The 20,092-nt window shown below is 34.0% G+C and overlaps 1 protein-coding gene across 1 annotated transcript; it reads left to right on the forward strand.

Annotated features, from left to right (window-relative positions):
• The first annotated feature begins 8,104 nt into the window (after positions 1–8,104).
• LOC133191090 (muscle LIM protein 1-like) lies at positions 8,105–16,458 on the forward strand. The gene is made up of 6 exons (XM_061326777.1): positions 8,105–8,224; positions 13,218–13,337; positions 15,055–15,229; positions 15,329–15,437; positions 15,731–15,824; positions 15,994–16,458. The coding sequence occupies exons 2-6, from the start codon at positions 13,223–13,225 to the stop codon at positions 16,050–16,052; spliced, it is 552 nt and encodes a 183-aa protein (XP_061182761.1). The 5' UTR covers positions 8,105–8,224; positions 13,218–13,222; the 3' UTR covers positions 16,053–16,458.
• Positions 16,459–20,092: the final 3,634 nt, after the last annotated feature.

Genomic DNA, 20,092 nt, shown 5'->3' on the forward strand with positions numbered 1-20,092 from the left:
GTTTCAGAAACTTACAAATTTTAATTAAGTCATAGTACCTATGAATTGTCAATCTGTTTAGTACAAGACAAGAAACAGCAAACAAATGTCCAAAAAAGAATTGAAGACTTTCATAATAATGTAATTTCCTGAACATCTTTTTCCATTCATGTTTAAAAAAAAAAATATGACTCCAAAATTTGATTCCAAACTCCACTCCATAACTCCACTCCATGAATTACACGGTGCCCCGAGGTAAACCGAAAATTATTCCTGAAACGTCATTCTTTCGATTGACATGTCATATGTACCTAGCTTTAGGCTGAATGCCTAGGAAAACCACGTTACAGTGTCAACTGTCCGAAATTTCAACACTTCCCCCTAGACTGATTCAGCTAAATGTTTCCTCCTCCCTCTGGTTTTTCCAGGTTTTGCACTTGACGAGCTGCGTGCAGATTATTTTCCTGATTCACCTCTTTTTCAGTACTCTGGTTTTTCAAGTAAATACTCTCGTGACCTGCCCCCCACCCCCTTAAGAGATTGGTTTGACCCTCCAAAAAAAAGCGCACTCTGTTGACCCGGTCTGTCAGACTCCCTTTACTTCTCATGAGTATAACCTGGCTTCCAGTTTTTTCTATTAATTGAGCGTATAAACTCTCGTCTGGTGTTTATTTCTTTAGGGAGTTTATGCAAAGTCACTCGCTTTCTAAAACCAAATCTTGCAAATGAAATTATAATATTGTGTCAAAAATAATACTCTACTATGTTTACTAAATTTTTAGATCAACAAGGAGTTTATGTATGAAATATGGAGATAAGGAACAGTATTCAAGGTCAAAGCACAGGCACTTGGGGTATGGACCCCCCCCCCCCTTTTCCCATTTTTTTTTTTAAATCTGGGGTCGAGTCACCTTTTTCCTATTTTTGTATTCTAATATGCACTGTATGTTATCAATAATGTAACTCTTTTGTCTCTATAAGCTGTTTTTAAATATATCGTTTTCGACTGATACATAAAAAGAGAGAAGGCTTGCAACTCTTTTCTCATCGTCTGCCTCACCTCGTTTAAACTTCGCCTGATTATTTATCGAAAGAATAAGAAAACATGGAATATGCATACATCAATAAATTCGTTATACATTCTTCTTTCTTTTCATATTTCCATTTAATTTTTATGTGCCCCCGATTTGTAAATATTTCGATTAAATCATCCGCATCTAGGGTAAATTTTGTTGATGTGCACTATGTGCACTATGATGTGAACAATGGAATACATTGTATCGACCATAGAACTTACGAAATGATGACTTCAAACGAGACTGTTGATATCCTTGGTTCATAAGCTTTTTTGTCAATAGAGATATACACCCCATATGCAGGTAATAAGGATACACTGCTGCATAAGGGAAGTTGACGATCGAAAAGTTAAAGTTAAAGTCATCACGTTTATCATAGAGCGTTGTTGTTAGATTACCATTAGCGTCTTTTTCTCGTAAAATATCCAAATATGAAACAGATGTGTCAGACTCTGTGGTATCTTATTTCAAGCTCACTGGAATACATCATGTAGACATATGATTGGAAATAAGTATTGTTAATTGATAATACGTCGTCGATATACCGAAATGTCGAGTTGAAGGCCAGAGCAAGAGATTTCTTTTTCTCATGTATAAGATTTTTGAATAAATTCTGCTTCATATGAATACAAAAATAGGTCTGATAATATTGGGGCGTATATCATCCCACAGGAAAGATAACTGAACAAGCAAACAATACAAAAATCTGGAATTGTCCCCCAAATTCGATAAAAGTGGTGGAAATAAATTTCAGTGTGGTTGTCCATTTGTTTGCCCTTCATCTTGTATTTCTGTTACACTTTGATTTCCTGATATCTCAATTGCAAAAGAATTAGGGCATACAAGCAAGGACAATACCCCACACTGAGACAATACATCTCTGAAGTTCCAAAATTCATAGAAAAGTTATATTTTTCAAAAAATGTATTGTCAGTAATGTCATCTTCAACATATATTCGTTATTCTTTAAAATTACATTTTGATTCATATTTTGATAGTATTTGGTTTTGATTTTTGAAATTTTAAGTAACTTAATAATTCAATAAGCTAAAGCATGAATTGTCATATAATATCAAGTGGAACTCTAATTAAATGACACGCTAATGGGCCACAATGCTTACCTACATCACTAAAACCCTGTTGTTCTTCATCAGCAGATCCCCCTCTCCTCAAATATTCCAATGTTAAACTTTGACCGCCCATTGCAGCCCCACCCTACCCTCGAGGACATGATTTGAACAAATTTGAATCTGCACCACCTGAGGATGATGTCATATAAATATGACTATATATGACTCATGGCTTTACTGTTCTTGAGAAGATATGGATTTTTTTTCTGTTTATTCCTTTGTAAAACTTTGACAGCCCTTTGTGCCCCAACCCTACCTCGGGCATCTAATTTGCACAAACTTGAATCTACACTATGTAATGAGGCTTTCACATAAGTTTCATCTTTTAAGGAGCTGTGGATCTTGAGAAGATTTTGAAAGGGCTTAAATAATTATGTCATCAATCTAAATTAGTATAACATCTCCTGAATAGATTCTGACAATATCAACCATTCAAATAAATTATCACTGAATAGACATATCCCGAACAAAAATTTTACTATAGTTAACTATAGTAAAAACTTTGATTTACTATGAAACTTTCCTCGTTGGTATTAGTGCCTCTTTAATTACACATTAATGATGTTAATGCTAATAATAATATGTTAATATACAAGTAATAAGACTCAAAAACCTGCAAACATTGGATATCTCAAAGCATAAATCTTATACTCCACATAAATATGACCAAAACCACATAAAATGATTGTGCAATATTAGCTTAAATATGTTAGAAGAAATTAAATTAAGGGTTTTTTTTTTATTCCATGCCAGCTAAAATATGTTGACTTAATAAGCCTCATTAATGCAAATGTGAGTATGAATGAAAAGTTAGTTAAAAATCAAAACTTTTTTTAATTATTTCCCATAAATGTGAACTCATAATAACCGTACAGATTTTCGAGTGATGAATTTTAAAGTTATCTTTCTTAGATAACAACTGTGAAAAATGTCCCCATACATTAAATACTTATTAATTTAGGACTGAATTAACTTATACACAGCCAGAAATCCTGAACAACAAAAATTACACTGCTGTCTCCTAGAAAAGGCTCATGGGCCACAACGCTTACCTGAGTCGCTTCTGTTATTCATAAGCAGATTTTCCCATAAAATTTAGATCACATATTGTTACTCCACCCTACTCCCGGGTGTCACGATTTGAACAAACTTGAATCTAAACTACCTGAATATGCTTCCATATAAATATGACTTAAAATGGCTTTGCTGTTCTTGAAAAGAATCATTTAAAAGATTTTTATCCAATATATAATGTAAAACTTCGTTCGCTCATTGGGCGCCTTCCTACCTCGGCGGTCATGATTTGAACAAATTTACATTTACACAACCTGAAGATGCTTCCATATAACTATGACTTATCATGGCTTTTCTATTTTTGAGAAGATTTTAAATGATTTTTCCTATAAATTCCTATGTAAAACATTGATCCTTCATTGTGGCTGCACCCTATCCTTGGGGTCATAATTTGAATTATATCTCAGGAAGCTTTCACATAAGTTTCATCTTTTCTGTCCAAGTGATTCTTAAGTAGAAGAATATTTTTAAATGACCCTCACGTAATTCATACATGTATTTCTCAAAATCTCCCCTTCAAAGAGGGTGTAGCCCTTCATTTGAACAAACTTGAATTCCCTTTACTCAAGGATATTTTGTGTCAAGTTTAGTTGAAATTGGCTCAGAGGTTCTGGCAGAGAAGATGAAAATGCGAAACGTTTACGACAACAATGAAGACAGACTACTGACAAGTTTCAATCTGAAAATCTGAAAAACTCACATGATCCTTAAACATAAAACCCCACAGAATTATTATTGATTTTATTAAATATTAAAAAAAAAAGTATCAATTTTATTGTTTTTTTAAAAGGTATTAAAGAAAACCTCATATGATTCGAACTCTAAACACATGGTTAGCGAAATATTAAACGCATTTCTTTTATCTTTTATTAAGGAGTAATGATCCTCTGATCTAAATTCTCATTTTTTTTTAAATTAACATTGATTTTCATCAACAACTATACCATTTGATTCAAATGGAAAATAGTATGCGCCCGTGCTTACTTTTTCAGAAATGAATTTCTATGATCCTTTGGGAATTGCATAAAATCGCCTCAGAGGTTTGTATATTGGCTACAACACGACGTCTTCCTACCATAGACTCGGACCACAGGTGCTTGGGAACGGGACACCCCCACCTCCCCACTAGTACCCCAAGATTTATTCAATTTTTATGAATAAAAAATTTTCTATAACACATTTAAAATGTAATACAAATGAAAAATTCAAAATATAACCTTAAACAATTCACACTCACTGATATTAAAAGAGAACGTGGTTGGCAACTTCGACAGACGACTTTCGATACCTCAATGACCGTCACGGTAGCTCAGTCGGTAGAGCGCTCGCTCCGTGATCGGAAGGTCATGTGTTCGAATTTAAGCCAAATTTGGTTGAAATTGGCACAATGGTTCTGGAGAAGAAGATGAAAATGTAAAAACTTTATGACAACGACAAAGACGACTACGGACAAATTTTGATCAGAAAACTTCACGTAAGCCTTCGGTTCAGGTGAGCTAAAAAAGATTTAAGGTTGCTAAAATCTATTCTACATATTTGAGTATTAACTGACTATATCATTGGAATAAAACTAAAAATATGTGGTGATTTAAAACCGCATATGCAGGGTTCTCCACATTGGAAAATTTAACCATGGAGGAATATCAACACTCTCATTTAAGGGAGCCGACTGGGGTTTTATTGTGTGAAAACTGCTATAGAGAAACTCTTTAATTTTATACCATATGTACCTTTCATTGACTTCAGTATACATGCCAAGTTTAGTGAAAATCTACTGTCTGGTTATTATTTAGGGACCATCTCAAAATACGGGTACATTTACTATAGGATTATATAGGAAAATACCATTTTTTCGCACTTCGGAGCAAATTATACAAATGCTACTATAGACTTTTTGCTCAAATTAAATTATTTGATCGGTAACACTATATTGTACATTTTGTACAAGAAACACAAAATTCTACCGTTTGGTTTCCAGAGGGGGCATCTCAAAATGTCAAAATTCCTGATATTTTCCTGTTTTTATGGAGTATAACAAAACATGACAGATAACACAAATTTACATAAAAAATAATAAAAATGATTGTTAGATTCTCAATTTCATATGTTTAAAATTTCAAGAGCATATATTTTATACTTTTTATTTTTGGAATAATTAATGACCCCGCTTAAAGAACTTCGGTTAATCATAACGTCAAAAACACACTATTACGACGTCTACCTACCAGTCATTTGAAAAATCGTTTAAAAATCAGTTATTTAAAAACGTAATTAGATTTTTTAACCTGAGATTTCCTAATTTTGTTAATTTTCATAAATTATGTAAAAATAGTTGCTTTAAAAGAGTAAATACGCTTTATTTTACGATGCTGCGCGAAGAATTCCGCAATAAAAACCCCAGTCGGCCCCCTTAAAGTCACGTTTTGCAAAGTCTATGGTGGATACAATGAATTTGTTTGCAAATACAATCTGTCGGGATTTTTTTTAAGTTGAATGTTGACTGACGTCTTCCGTACAAATTGTAAGCCCGTATTTTCACAATGAATTGTCTCCGGTTTTTCCGTTTTCCCCGATCATGACAAAGAGCACACAGTAGCTGTGCCCAGTCGACAGGAGATTCTCACTCCTCCATGGCACCTGATCCCACCTCTGTTTTCAGAGGTCCCTGTTTGGTCATAATTTATATTGTTTAAAGGATTGTTTAAAGATGATCTTCGCGTTAATTCATGATAAAATAAGCAAGGATTGCACTAATCCCGCGTGTCATAGCTAGATTGTGTTAAAGTGTTTATCCTTTTCTAGCACGAATTGCGAGGTGGAAAACGAGTAGCCATAAGCAGTGACATTATTGCGGTCCAATATTGAACTAAGGAGATGGCCGAACAAGGTGTGCGTAATGTCTATAGTTTCAGATGTATAATATAAAAAGCATATTCAATTTGTGAATTTAGTATTTAACGAATAGTTCTTATTTTTGAAATGTATGAAAGTATGACAAAGAACACTTTTCTATCGAAAATTTTCTCGGCAAAATTACTCTATTATCACAAAAAAATAATGTGGTATTCTTGGGGTTCGAACCCTAGCAGTAAAAATCCTGAGTATCATTTTTCTTTGACACTAGTACTAACACGTTAACAACTACGCTTCACAGCTCCTGACAAATTTTGGCATTTAAATCATGTTTGTGATATGACCCTCGACTAAATCGACTTCTAGAAATTCGAAAGACAGGAATGTTGTGTTATAAAAATGTCAGTTTAAGTTATAGTGGGTTTTATTAACAAAAAATGCATATTTTTACGCATACTTTGAGAATAAACTCTCAGAAAAAAAAGTAGCGAAGACCTACTCATGTGGGAAAACTTTGTTACAGTATGAGAAAATGATAATGTTTGCCCTCTTAAGTGGGTGTATTCTATTTCATAGACAAATAATTTCAATCTTTGTGAGATTTTTGCAAGATAAAGTGTACTTCAAAGTTAAATGAAATATAACAGAAAATGCTGTTATAATTAAGATTTATTTGTTCACTTTCTTATTTGTCGCACCGTAGGCATTTTACTCGCCTTTTTCACCCATCTTCTTTTATCTAAATCGCTGTAACAAAGCTGATCAGGCCAACTTGCCTAGCAAATTCTGCTTCGAAATCTGAACCCTTCATATTCACTACCCAGATGTAGGGTTGTACTTGTACATGGTGTATAATGGTGTTAATCTTCGTCATTTGTAAATTTACAATCCGTCCTGAAAAGTTGCAAATGTGATTTTTGAAAAAAGATTATTGAAACATTTGAAATTTCTACACTTTGATAATAATCTATCCTTAAGTTATTATATAAAGTATAATTAAGCAGAAAATAGAAAAAAATATGAGCTGGAACTTTTTATTATGTAATTGAACGGATTTTAAAGTATGTAATAGCCAGACTGTCTATAGTGGCTTTATTTGTGGTGTGTGCGTGTAGTCATAATTGCTACAGATGTCTTGTCTGTATGGTATGTTATGTTCACTCATTTCTGCAGCACATCAGAAGAATTACAATTATGTGTATATATTCATTCAGAAAAAAATGCGCTAATGCAGTAGAGAATTTGATTCTTTTTATTTTTTTCTGCTTTCTAACCCACATACCTATGTAATTATCTGTACATGTATACTGTTCCTTCGCGTTCTTAAAAGACGACTCATAGATAGAGTGTATGCTACCCTAATCTATGTTGTATTGAAATTTAACATTAAAAAAAAAAAACCAATAATTGTTCATATATTTTTTTTTATATACAGCGTCTTAAAACTATGTGATTAACATGAAACTTCTCTCTTTGTATTCAATCTAAGTACGTAGATTTCGACAATTTGAGTGCTATATTTATGACCGATTTTCTCAATGAAATAGAATTACTATAATTACATTCGTCTAGAAATCCTCGCATCACTAGAGTAAGCGTCGTGCCGTGTGCACAGTATTACCTTGTATGTATATCAGTTTGTAAAATAAGGCGCACCCTGACGGCTACAAATACACGTTCATGGAGGTATTAACAATTTTTCAATACGTAAATAAAAACTTTAAATAAAAAATTTCTTTACAGTTTAATCGACTGATTTATTTGCATTTTTCATTTAATTAGATCTTTATAGTTTTATTTGAGGTATACAAACATGCTCAACTAGAATGGATTTTAGGTTCAGTTTGGATAACAGAAACATTTAATAAAGTTTATTAAACACCTTTAAAATAAATATACAGGGTATATATGTAAAAATTAAGTTATCATCATTATCGTAGCCCTTTAATCTGAGTAAGAAATATACACTCTTTTAAAAACAGTTTTTTAAAAGTTAATTTTGGAAAGAAATGGCTTGCTGTAGTTTTTGAAAAGTATTTTCCAAGTTTGACGTAATTCTTCTGCGTGTGCAAAGCATTTTCGCAGATTTCCGGCTCAGACATTGGATCTAAGGTAATTTTCTTCCCTACACCTTTTGACTTTCATACAATGTATGTATTAATATTTTACCCAAACAAAAAAATATTTTCAGCCGTCTGCATGCAAAAAAAAGTAGTTGTATACAATGTGTTATTTTTGTTTTTATTTCTATTTTTTGATTGATAAAGATAGAATTGTTATAATTATTTCCCGTTTCCCTGTGTTAAACTTGTGTTTATTTGATATAGTTGTATTAATCATTTCCTTAAGGGTTGGTCACTGGTAAGAACATTTTTAAAGTATGCTTGTGATAGAACTTTTCTAAAATTTATTTTTTCATTAATTCATTTTATTTAGTCATTATACTTAAGATTTTGTTAAATTTCATGTTTTTAATTTCCATTAACTGCTGAGCAGGCAAAATAATATTTTAATTGACGAGTCCTTAGTATTTTTTTTTTACTATATGAGTCATATTTCAAGCATTTTGTGACTAAAACATAAAACAAATCACACCCAATAAAACCATCAGGTATAGTGCACAAATAACAAAGTAGACAGGTCAGTTAAGGGCCCGTAGCGTTAGGATTAAGGAAAATAATCACCTACAGCGGAAGGATTCGGTCGTTATTTGTCTTCCTGTTTTCTTTGGATTATCTGTGATTGACACCAGATGCTTGTATCTTTATATATCAGTATTTATCTCATCATCATCAATGTAGCCGTCCCCCCTTCTCATTAACATCTATCCATAGCTCTACATGACGTATACATTTTTCAAATATCGTTAAGATTTCGTAATAGTATGATCGGGTTTGTCTGTAGATGTAATTATAAGTGTATAAGAGGAAAAACAAAAGCTTCCTCAGCATGCAGGCATGTCTGAGTCATGTCGGAGGAATGCTTGAGGTACATATATTAGAACCGTCAAACTTAATGGATTTGCAGTAAGATACATCGGAATGGTAAGTAAAATATAGATAGCCCACAGATCCACTCTAGATTTCACTTAAAATTTTTAATTATTTATTCTCTAATTTAGATGACCATTTGGAACTTTTAATTAAATGTTATGATCCGTACTTTAAATACGAACCTGTGAGGTAGATCTTAAGTATGTGAAAACAAAAAAATGTTGATGTAACAGATGATGGTCTGACAGCCTTAACCTGAGGTGTAAACACAATCAGGGGAATGCTCTCAAAGGAACGCTGATTGTGTTTTGTTGATACAGCCAGTCTGGCACGCGCATCGGAGGTTCGTGTTACTGATAACGGGCTTCCTACACTCTCACTGATCGACAGTGGAGGATCTAACATTTTCAAAAATTGTAAGAAATGGCGAGGTAAATCTAGGAGAAAAAAATTATCGGCATATATATTACTGGCGGATTTAGAGTGGGCCAGAGTACCCGACGACCCTTTTTGTGACCAAAAATATACATAGGATTGATAAATTAATATTTTGTTTATAGGTATTGCATATGTTATATGTAAAGTATATCTATATAAGCTACAAAACTGTTCTACAAAACTCTAAAACCTTGGAGTATCCGTGAGCTTCGCCCCTTGGACCCCCTTCAGGGTTTTTTCTAGGATCCATAGGAGTATTTAAGGTACCCCCAGACCCAGAGCCTGTTGCCCCCCCCCCCTTTTCAAGAATCCTGGATCCGCTACAGTATATTGATTTTAACTGGAGTATATTATATTGTACATCTATCGAAATTTTGATAATTGGTTTCATATAGCAAAAGACTGGTTTTATTGCAGCCCGGAGAACCGGACTGCTCTTTACATATAAGTTTAAGTTTTGGTGTATGGGGATTGAGATCGGACAAGTTATTCAGAACTAAAGGTTAACTATGCATTAAAAAGATTATATATAAGAATGTTCTTTCCCTTTATAAATTACGAAATACACAATATATTTACTTCCATGAAGTACATCTTTAGAAATACATGTATTTATGTTTTTCATATTTAATATACAAAGTTGCTTATCATTTACTATCGACAAAACAACAGGTCCCTTTTTCAGAACATTAATTTTTACTTACCGCATAAAAACGTACGCTACACAGTTTGTGTTTTATATTAAGTCAAATATAATTTTGATGGTAAGTGATACATGTATCTGATTCTAATTTATATTTTATGTAGCCAACAGTTACTTAAGGAAATTATAAAGTTTAAAACGGTATCGTTTTTGTTCGATTTTCATCCGGTTAGCTTTCCGTAAATCTTCTCGACTATAGTCTCGATCATTCAGACGTATGCCTTTATCACACAAATCGAAGTGGTTTGATGATCAAGACTTATTCCATTGTTATCGGAAGAATTTTCCCGACAATTGATGGCAACATCAATGTTTTCTTGTTTATACATACATAACCTTTCGGGGTATAGAACCAACGTAACACACTTTGTTGGCCGAAAGTTGGCAAGACATCATTGGCGCAATGTTTAAGTGCACTGTGGCCATTTGTTGGCCCAACTTAGTAATGTATTCATGTAATCGTAGGGCCGAATGTATGTCGCAATGTCACAGGAGGGCCAATGTTGGCCAATGTTGGGCCGACATTACTAGTAATCCTAACGCCAACATCGGACCGATGTTGGCCACGCGTTCAACAAACATAGCAAATGATTGGCTTTCAATAAAAGTAGTTCAACACAATCAATTCCGGTATATTTTTTAAATTTCCATGAATTCAACAATGATTTTAATCAACTTTGGAAAAATCAACTTGTTTCCCTTACAAATATTATATAGTTCAATGTTTTCTCGAGTACATTTCTCATCACTATAAACACTTCTAAATTCCTCTATAGTATAGGAATCTGTAGAACGTAGGAATGTGAATTAAAAGTGCATTTCCTCCTATCTATATCACACATGCGATTGTTGTTTCTTTTTGCTAGAATCCTTGTCTCTCATGCGAACTTTTACATCAATGGGGCATATGGCATAGAGGATTTTTTTCTCTCCACCAGTTGCTATGAATGTTAAAAATACCATATCGTTAAACATGTAAAATACTTTCAAAATTAAAAGTATTTCTCTTACCAATAGCTTAATTAGACAGCTAGTAAATATGCTTGCAGATTTTGAAACAAATGCTATTTTTGAATAGCTTCTTAAATTTTTACATTATGCGTAAGTAAAGTTATAATGTTTTAAATTCCATCAATCACACATATAACAACTATACTTACATTTCAAGGGCTAAAATGATCCATTTTCTCTTTCTTGCGTTCAAATGTATGCTTTCTTCAAGAGTGGACGTGATAAGAAAGTGGCCTCTGAGTTTGCAAGATCTGATTAAGATGCCCGTCTCCTAGGAGACCGGCCAGTCACCTGCTGAGCAAGTGAATTTCAGCACTAACCTAATTATTTGGAGCTCTAAAACACGGGAATTTAGTTCCAAGATGCTAAATATAGATTCTACAACTCTATTTATTGTGTGGAATTAAACTTCTACGTGTAATTTTCGTACGTTACTAATATTAAATAATTATTTGTGCTATTTTTCATAACTTAGGTTCGAGAATAATTTTTCATTTTAATCAAAACCAAAATTAAATTAAGTAATTTTAAAAATATATATATTTCTTTCACAGCCAGTTTTTGATTGAAAGATTTTAACGAAACCGCAATGCACCTCGGTTGGGCAAGCATTACAATCCCAACACAAAGTGACCATGTTTCATGTCAACGTTTCTCAGTTGGATATACGTTGAGCCAACATTACATTTCTAACACACAGTGGCCTTGTTACTAGCTAGGTTGGACAATGGATCCTCAGTGGGCCAACAACGACGGACCAGCTTTCATGCAACATAAATATCTTCTGTTGAACCGACTTTGTGCCAACATTTATTGTCCGCTGTGCGACTGTTGGGCCAGCATTGGACCAATATAAACACTCCTAATAGATAGATAACATTCATGCTAACATTGGGCAAACTTTGAGCCAATGTACTGTTACCAGCTTAAATAACCATCTACTTTAATGGTTTAACAAACACTGTACCAACGTTGACCCAATTTAACGTAATGCTCCCAATTTACAAACACATCGTCCTTTATTTCGCAGTACGACTGATGGGGCAACATTGGACCAATATAAAGAACTAGACAAACATAATGTCACCAGATTAAATAATAAATTACGTAATGGGTGCATTACAAATGTTGGGCCAGCGCTGAGCCTACTTTAGAATCCCAACTTTATTAGAAAATATAGAAAGAAAGTGTTGGTTAACGCTGGACCAACGTTCGGCCAACCTAAGAATCCAAGCATGGTTGGGTACTAAAGAGAAGATTGACGTGATGACATTGGTCCAACGTTGTCTACCCAACGCCAACCATCGGCCAACTGTGCAACCATTTACCAACGTTGGCTATCATGCTATCTAAGAAAGGACCAATTGACTTTGAAAGCCCTAAGACACTTGGGGAGGGGGGTGTTATTATTTCTAATTAAAAAAAAGTTATATTTGTCATATAGTCAATGCTACATTACATTGTAGCTAAACTAAATCTGTTCATCAGCAAATGTAGTTATTTTTTTAAAGAAATATTTAAAATATTGTAGCTGTGAACTTTGTACATTTTGTAGTCCGACACGTTGACTTGTTTTAACGATTTACAAAACTTTTTTTAAAAAATTCATTACGGAAAACAGATTTTTTTTCAGTGAAATAATTTAGGTCTCCCTATTAGGGAGGAGTCTTTTTCTCTTGAAAGAGGTAGACTACATGTAGATGGGTTCATTAATGGATCATTCAAGACCAGTAGGTCTAAAAGGCTAAGGAGTGTACAGCTTTCATGTATATTGTAATGTCATGTTGAAATTATGCTCAGCATTTTGGGTTGCAATCAAAATAAGGATCAAAACAATTTAATTCATGAAATGAAATACATGTATCCGAAAAGCCTCCTCTACAGGACAGTAAACTAACTTTGATTTTTCACAATCAAAGTTAAAAAATGTATTGAAACGAGTTTCCATCTGATTTTGTAGACAAAATGCCTTTCAAGCCACCAGAGAGAGCTTTCTGTCCTAAATGTAACCAGGCCGTATACGCTGCTGAAGAAAGAATAGGCGCCGGGAAGAAATGGCACAAGCAGTGCTTTAAGTGTGGTGTGTATTTATAGTTACATTATCAAGACAAAAACCAACTTAAAAAGGATATAAATCATTTGTAATTTATTATGTTCACTGATTTGTTAGGTCACCTGAGTCACTCGTGTTCTATTGCCGTTTTCGTTCGTCGTCATGTACTCGTACTTTCGTAAACTTTTGAACGTTTTCGACTTCTTCTCTGGAACCGCTGAACCAATTTCAACTAATTTTGGTTTATAGCATCTATGGGCAAAGGGAACAAAAAACTGTGATTTTTTTTGTTCGCTGTCGTCCTTGGGCTTGAGGGATCAAATAAATGCAATCTTGAAAAATCTTCTTTACTCCTGAACAACGTACTGTTGACATTATTATACATGTAATGAGTATTGAACCATCTACTTTAACTGTGAAATTAATTGGGGGTCAGGGGTTCAGTTATTAGTGTGGGGCTCAATAATCATGTGAAATGCATAATTTCAAAATATTTCTCTAACCCTGCACATTTAGCAGACAAACTAAGTGCATAGGTATGTGCCTCTTCCAAAATTGTGAAATTCATGGCCCCTAGGGTAGGGGTTCTGGTGTTAGGGCGGGGCTTTATTGGTCATATAGTAAAAATGTGTTAATTTTTCGAAAATTGTCTTCTCTGTTCCTGGGTGTGTAGAAAAACTAAGTGCATGGTTATGAAGAGCAAAAGTGTTTATATCAAAATTGTGAAATTCATGGCCCCTGGGTCAAGGGTTCTAGAGTTAGGGTTGGGCTCCATTGATCGTAGAGTAAAAAGCATTAATTCTTTGAAGATATTCTTATACACACAAATTAATCTCTGCGCTTCTGGTTATTTAGCAGACAAATAAATGCATGGTTATAATGAGCTCTAAAAAAGTGAGATTCATGGCCCCTGGGTCAAGGGTTCTGGAGTAAGGGCGGGCTCAATCATGATCATGTATGGAAATAAGAGCTTATTACCCTTTATTATTCACATATGATAATTAATCAGTATAAATAACAAAGCTAACAGGTTTATCGAATAAAAGAATTATATAAAAATGATACGATACAATTTTTTTTATAGTTTTTAAGGGACTTTGAAATAATAGATGAATAAAAAAAAGATTATGACAAAAATACCTTATATTTGATGTACATTGAATGTTATTCAAAGCTTTAGAGAGATCAATGGTAAGGGATCCTTATGGGCTTACTATGTGAATATTGTGTTTAATATTGTGTTTAAAGTTAAAGCACAATATTGTAAATTTTTGTGTAGTTAGCACTGGCACATACAGGCAAGTAATTAAACCCCTTTTCTGAGTTGTTGCTGATTACCAGACCAACTACTTTGTTAATAATGATGCCATTTCCCTAGTTTTTCAGCAACATATCTTCATATATCATTTTTTTTCAACTTGCCATTCCATTGATATTTTAGAGGGTTGTGTTATACTCAGGTGATCATTAAGGCTCTCGGGCCTCTTATTTTGAGGTTTTAATGGAAAGAGAAGGGTGGGGTAAAGTGGAACCTCCATGTTGCAATTCAGTTACACATACATGTGTTATATTCTTTCTTTTCATAAAGAATGATTCATAGAGAAGTGGTTGTACTTATGTGCAGGGACACAAATGACATCTAATCATAAGCTGCACAATTCTCCTAATGACATCTTATGTCGCACAATCCACAGTGTAATTGATCAGTTTTATGAATCTAAAGGATTTCACTCTGTGACTGTAGGAATGTGTAACAAGGGTTTGGACAGTACAACTGTAGCGGAACATGAGGGTCTGGTTTACTGTAAGGGCTGCCATGGAAAGAAGTTTGGACCCAAGGGTTACGGATTTGGAGCAGGCGCAGGCGCACTCAGCATGGAGACCGGAAGTCAGTTCGGAAACAAGGAAAGCGAGATGTCGTATGTACAATAATAATTAATCCTTCAAAGTGACATTTTTTTCTTAAGCCATGATACAAAGGATATTAACCATGTGATTTTCCCCCTTATTTCTGGTAGCAATCGCCCTACTGAAGCCGTGATTGGTACAAAATCTGGTCCTGGACCTCACTGCCCACGCTGCCTACGTACTGTGTACGATGCCGAACGCGCTATTGGACTGAACGATGTAAGACATTTTGTCAGCAATTTTAAGCTACTAGTAAAATGGCCGTTCTTACAAAATAATTAGATACAGTGTATTGGAAGTTTTTTTTTCTGGGCCTACATGTATATAATTATTTATATAAACGGGTGGTTATATGTATATAGAGTAGATTTTTTTGGGGGGGAGGGTATTAAATGATTTTTTAATTAGTTTGTCCTAAGCAAAAAATGTATATATTTTATATACTGATATTGATCTCTTAGTTATGTCAAATCGCCTAAGAAAAATACAATGAATTTTGGTGTGTTTTGTAGGCTTGGCACAAGTCATGCTGCAATTGTAAGGAGTGTCACAAATCCCTTGATGCGAGTACCCTGAGTAGACACGAAGTTGAGATTTACTGCAAAGGTTAGATATTTTTAAGACTGTGTATCAAGTCTGTGAATCAAAAGCGTGCATATTTGTGAACGATATATTCAGAAAACAAATGGAATATTACTGACTTGAGTTTTACTCTACAAGCCGCGCAAATATTAAATTATTAATATTTTTATTTTACTGTTTGATGGCATTCCAGGTTGTTACGCCAAGCATTTCGGACCTCATGGTTATGGAGTTGGGACTTTGGCGAAGTAAAAAGAGAAAATAAAGACGCCCTAATCCTTCCTATGCCTGGATCAATTTTTGTGTTTTTTAAGTTCCCCATAGTTCAGTGGTAGATTGCATCCCGTTTAGTTAAGTCATACGAACCACAGAAGATTTCACCATTAACGATGACGTTGTTAACTAGGACCTCCACAATCCAGTGTCAATTGTTCATAGTTTACCAAGCAGTAATCGGGGGAAAATTCCAATAGCAGTTCCCCGAAATGTCCCTTTAATATGATCCCAAGTACTAAAAATCATAAGAGAGTACTCAATTAGAATGGGGATGTATAGTTATACAAAATATGGAGAGACTGTTCATATCAAAACTTTGTATGTCATTTAATTTATTAAAAGAAGAATTTGTATATGTGCGTGAATAAACAAATGAATGTTTTCTTTGTGTCTTTTTTTTCATTTTTATGCCACAATGATTTTTGAATACGGAATCTCATTTTGTGCTAGGTTCATGTAGGATTATTAGTAATCTAAAGCATCATAGACCAAAACTCAGGTGCATATTAAAATCTAAGACCTTGTAGATGTACAGGTGCAGTCATTGTAAACCATATTAAAATCTAATTCCTAGTAGATGTTCAGGTGCAGTCAATGTAAACCATATTAAAATCTAAGGCCTTGTAGATGTTCAGGTGCAGTCAGTGTAAACCATATTAAAATTTAAGACCTTGTAGATGTTCAGGTGCAGTCAGTGTAAACCATATTAAAATCTAAGACCTTGTAGATGTTCAGGTGCAGTCATTGTGATTGTTTATGAGTAATGGAAAAGGTGAAGATAACGAACAGTGATCGATTTCAAAGAAATCTATAAAAATAAAATTCTGTGAACATGTCATAAAACACGGTCCCCTGAAAATTCCAGAGGTGGGATCAGGTGCCTAGGAGGAGTAAGCATCCCCTGTTGACCGTTCACACCCACCTTGGGCCCTTTGTATTGTTTAGGTAGACGGAACATTCCTACTCAAAAACAGTATAAAAACAAAGGCCTTACAATTGGTATGAAACAAGTCAGCCAAAACACGATCCAATGATTGGTTACATTTGCTAAGAAGGTCATTATAACGACCATAAAATTTACGAAATGCTGACTTTAAACGAGGTTGTTGAAATCCCTGTAATTTCAATTTATCTGTCGGTAGCCTTCCTCGGTTTAAAAATTTATTGTACTTTGGGCATGCTCTTGAGTATCGTAAAAAAAAGACTGGCCTTTCCTGTCTGATATGCGCGATATACATTTCGTAGGTTAGAGACAGTCAATACCAGTCTAGATCCGGATTCTGAATTTTTTTTAGTTTATTGTCTAACCTACACATAAAAGTACAAGAAAAAATTTGGCCATACAATGCCAAGATTCTAGACATCTAGCTTTCCTTACAGTTTTACCACCTTAGTGGATAATTCCGGCAAGCTCGGAAAAAAACAACAACAACAACAACAACAAAAATCTTTTTCAGAGTATGTCGGAAAGACATGGCAATTTAGTGTTTATCATCTGAAAAAACATACGATCTGAAGTTTCGTGTTTTATTGTCTAACCTGCACGTAAATGAACAAAAAGTAACAGTAACTCGGGTCTTATAAAACCAAGACTGTTATTTCTAAAGTTGTAATGAATACATAGCTTTTCTAATCTACCTTCATGGATCTTTCCGGCAAGCTCGGAAAACCGCGGCAACCTCGGATATGTTTTCCGAGCTTGCCGGAAAGGCCCGAAGGTGCTCATTGGTTCTACTGACCTTCTATTTTTCACCTCGAAATTGAAATTACAGTAAAATACAGAATGCTTAAAGCACAGTTAGGAGTTATGCCATTGCCGACATGAAGCACACTCTTAGATTCACCATTCTGAATTGTGACACCCCCCCCCCCCAAACACACACACAAACTCAACCCCCAGTGCACCAATCTGCCTTCCTATTAAGAATTAATCGATTCAGCAGATTAACAAATGGTTCGGATATCTTCTTCTGTATTTTATTATGCTACAGCGCTAGCTCACCAATCTTTTTAAAAGATATAGAGGATATTCAATGTTTTGTAGATGAATATGGAATTTATTTCACGAGTGGGACAGGATTTTTTGATATTTTCAGGAGTGCAAAGCACGAGTGAAAATATCAAAAAATCCTGTCTCACGAGTGAAATAAATTCCATATTCATCTACAAAACATTGAATTTTCTGTTTATTACATTTTCTTCGGTTTTCCCTTTGCTTCTGTCTTTTCTTAACACAGTGTTATAGGCTTGACGTCATAGTTGAGCGGTTGAGACGTCATAGCTTAGCAGTTGTGAGATTGGAAACATTACATAGCATGGTATTTAGCAACATATTTGGAACGAATTTTGCAGTTTTAGCTCTATCAAGATGGTTAGTTATTATCTCTATCTTATGACAGGCCAGAAATTATTTTTTACTAACTTTGATATCCTTACACACTGTGAGAGAATATCATTTTGGTATCCTTTCACACTGTGAGAGAATATCACTTTTATTCAATAAATAAATCACAGTATTTCACTGTTGAAAATGTAATAAAAGCTTGTACATGTATACATCAACAACGATATCAATTTATATCTATTGTTGACCGTATATGTATCTATTTATCGTGTGGTAATCTAAATACTGTAATACACATGCCTCGGAAATGTCGTATTTTTATCAATGGATGATTTAGGGTTCTCGCTCTCTTACATATGTCTTTTAGTTCTTCTATTCTTTAATTGGAATGACAAATACATTTATCATTTAAAATTGGATTGAGATTGGCATGTTTTGTATTATTCGCAACGCCATGCTGTCCCAGTAAGACGACCAAACGCGCCTCTAATTTTGAAGAGTTCACTAATGGAAATAAAACGTATTGAGGGTGAATTCGAACCCCCACCGTCCGTGGGATTGTCAAAAAATTATCAAATTTATAATGTTAGATAAAAAGTAAAATCCTGGATTCGCACTTGAAATTGAATCCTTTATGGAAAACATGTTTTATATACATAATGATATCTTCAATAAAAATGATATTCCTTTTTTTTTTCTAACAAATCGAATTGTTAAATGTTTGCTTGCAAATATTTTTTTTTTCATGAAACAAAAAAAAGCATATATATTTATTCCCATTTTCATGTCTGGCATTGCCAACGATGAGCATGAATTGTATAGAGTTATCATAATGTGGCAAAAGAGAGACAACTCTTTCGTGAATGATTTCCTGCAACTTCAGTAATAAATGTGTATAGAGTGTAGATTTATTGAATATTATTTTGTTCTATTTGATTTTTATTTGCATAATCAAGATGAACGTATTTTTTTTATCCATTTCTTGCCACCACCTAGAACATGAATTTATGAAAATGCAAAATCATGGTTTGTAAATGACATATATCTTTATTTAGTACTAGAAATAAACTCCAACTGCAAAACGAAGGCCCAGTTTAGGGTGCCACATCTTATACATGTGAACAGATTGCGGGAGAGTAGTAGTAGTAGACGGAGTAAAATATAGAGCAAGTTAGTATCACCAGGAGGTGGTACGACAATGTACCACGAGAAACAAGCAAAACTTTTGTGCTTATTAATGAAACCGAATCTTTGTTTAAACCAGTTACCTATCGGCGTCTGTCCACTTAATTCAGGAGTTATAGACAGAACGATCTAGGGGAACGCATTTGCACTCAGTGAAAGATTAAATTTTAGACATTTTTAGACATTTTTATGTGTCTGCTGACTTAATCATGACTAACGAAAGCTGTATATTTAGAATATTTTCCTAGAAAAAGTTAATCCAACTTTAGAATATTCTATCAATTAACGATGATATTGTTTGACAAGGTATCTGCTTGCGGTCCTTAGTGAGTTTAAAATGATTAGTTATACATTGCATTCTTGGTCATTTTATTCCAGTTTTGTATTGTGAAGGGGGAAAAACTTCGTATCCATACCGCATTAAACAGGTATATTATAGAAATTATAAAATATTTGACATTTATGACACCTTTTACCTTTTCATAAA

The sequence above is a fragment of the Saccostrea echinata genome, unplaced genomic scaffold (assembly GCF_033153115.1).
Source record: "Saccostrea echinata isolate AGI-Se365-2 ecotype Australia unplaced genomic scaffold, CSIRO_AGI_Sech_v1 ptg000023l, whole genome shotgun sequence".
Classification (NCBI taxonomy): domain Eukaryota; kingdom Metazoa; phylum Mollusca; class Bivalvia; order Ostreida; family Ostreidae; genus Saccostrea; species Saccostrea echinata.